This window comes from Arachis stenosperma, chromosome 1 (genome assembly GCF_014773155.1).
Source record: "Arachis stenosperma cultivar V10309 chromosome 1, arast.V10309.gnm1.PFL2, whole genome shotgun sequence".
NCBI classification, from domain to species: Eukaryota; Viridiplantae; Streptophyta; class Magnoliopsida; order Fabales; family Fabaceae; genus Arachis; species Arachis stenosperma.
The window spans coordinates 133036101-133038421 of NC_080377.1; the positions used below are offsets into that span (position 1 = coordinate 133036101).

General features: G+C 39.1%; 1 protein-coding gene across 1 annotated transcript; it reads right to left on the bottom strand.

Moving 5' to 3' along the window:
• On the bottom strand, positions 1-2321 carry LOC130935209 (uncharacterized). The gene is made up of 3 exons (XM_057864827.1): positions 2265-2321; positions 1730-1921; positions 1-360 (listed from the first exon to the last, which is right to left on the bottom strand). The coding sequence occupies exons 1-3, from the start codon at positions 2319-2321 to the stop codon at positions 1-3; spliced, it is 609 nt and encodes a 202-aa protein (XP_057720810.1).

Here is a 2321-nt window from a genome sequence, read left to right on the forward strand (position 1 = left end):
TTACCTAGAATTTGCCACCTTTATTCTCTTACAATATCGATCCACATGGTTCCTCAATGACTTGGTACCATTCTTCGGATTTGCACTAAACACAATCTTGCAAAACTTGCATTTCGCCTTCCATTCACCTTCAACTTTCAAACGATCAAAATACTCCCAATAAGCACTCTTAACATGAGTCTTATTGTCACCTTCATTAGGAGTTGATCCTTTTGGAGTTGAGACATTATCCGTTGCTTGTGAAGTTTCTAAAGTTGGATTAGCATTACTTTGCACTTCAATTTCATTATCATTTGGAGCAACACTGTTGCTTTGTGTGTCTTCTCTAGCATTACTAGCCATGAAGTAATTTGAAAACACCTATATCAATAAAATTAAAATACATGAGGGTATAAAATTAACATAAATTATATCATAAATGCATAATTACAAAATTAGAATAAACCAAATCAGAATGCACAATTAAAATAGTCGAGCCAAATGTATGCATTCACTTCCTTTAAAATCCTATAATAGGTTGTAGAAAACTTATCAACATTACAAATTCTAAAATTTTAAGTTAGAGTATTTGCTCCTCTTGTAAATTAAAGTTCGTTATTTTACTAGTTTGTTGGATATTATTTCCATGAGAAAAATAAAAGTACTTTTCCTACAAATTTAAAAAGAAAAAAAAGAAGCAAATTAGTGAAAAGGCAATAAAACCGACTTTAAGTGTACAATAATTGGAATTTTTAATTTACATACCGAAAACAAGAAAAACCTCAAAATCAGAATGCACAATTTTTCAAAACTAAGTAACAGTTGCTCATGATTCAGCATGTAGATGAAGCATACTTATCAAACAAAGTGCCGATTGAAATGTAATTTCATGTCATGAGAAAATCAAGGCACAAAAGTGCACAATAAAGTATCCACATACATATATATATATCATGGAAAAAAAGGGAAACAAGTATCTATGCACAGATGATTTTATCCAAAAAATAACAAACAAACCGATCACCCGTTTAGGAAGACATTGATGAAAATCATAATCAAAAGACAATAAGAAAGATAGTGTGCGTTGCATTGTGCCGAAGTTAGGAATTTAGTTTTTCCTATAACACGACATCTGTCTCAACTAATAATATCTCAGATGAAAACTGCATCAAAACATTCTCTTTCACATAAGATCTCTCATAATTTCTTCAAACAGATATTACAAGATAGTTTTTGAACTAAAATTTTTGACGTAGGGATAAATCAACATATAGAGTTTTAGTATACCAATTTCTCATTTCTCACTGTAATTATGACCATAAATATCATCCAGATAATTACTGAGGTAACTTTCAAATTTTGGGGGGATCCCTTAGGATAAATCAAGAGACACACAATTTGGAATATGCACAATAAGATTAGTAGATTACACACACCAACCCGATAGTTTATAGAACTGAGTTTCCAAACTTTCAGAGAATCCTTACAGCCAAATTCAACAGAAGACAATTTGCAGTACCATCAAAAGAACTTCTTCTTTGTCTATTCGCATGATACATCCAAAATTAGCCAGAGATTAGACATATCAAATCATTCAAAAAGAAAAGAAAGGCTGGGATAGGGGCAAGAACTGTACCGATGCTATGTGGGGAGAATCTGGTGGAGGTGGGTGGCTCGTCTAGTGATGCAGAGGAGAACTATACCGATCCGATGCAGAGGAGGCACGGGGGTGGCTCGTCTAGTGCGCGACTTGGAGGCCGGAAGGAGCGCAGATGATTTCGGACTGAGAGGCGGCGCGGAGGAGGAGTGACCGGCACAGGCGGCTTGAAGGAGACGCGGTCACGTGGAAGAGACGCGCTGCGGAGGAGTGGCAATGAGACGAATCAGACGAGTTGCGCGGAGGAGGAGCGACAGGCACAGGCGGCTTGAAGGAGACACGGAACTGGAGCAGATTTGACAGCAGGCATTGGGTTGAACTGAAACGAGGCGACGAGGCTATGGTCTTGGAGGGTAGAAGAGCTGAGGAACAGAGGAAGTGAGAACTGAGAAAGGGATTGCTAACCCTAATCGAGTGAGTGACTGAGTGACGGTGAGAACTGAGCCACTGAGGTTATGAGAACTAACCCTAATCACTAAAAAGTTCTATATATATATATATATATATATATATATATATGCACTCCGGGGTGGGTAGGGGCAGGTTTAGCCTGAACCCGACCCCGCCTCGACCCGCTCATCAAACCCGCCACGATTCAGACCCGCCTCGCTCCGGGTCAGGTTCAAACCTGCCCCGGCCAGGTAGGGGCGGGGCGGGTACCCGCAGGTACGGGTTCTGCTGCCAT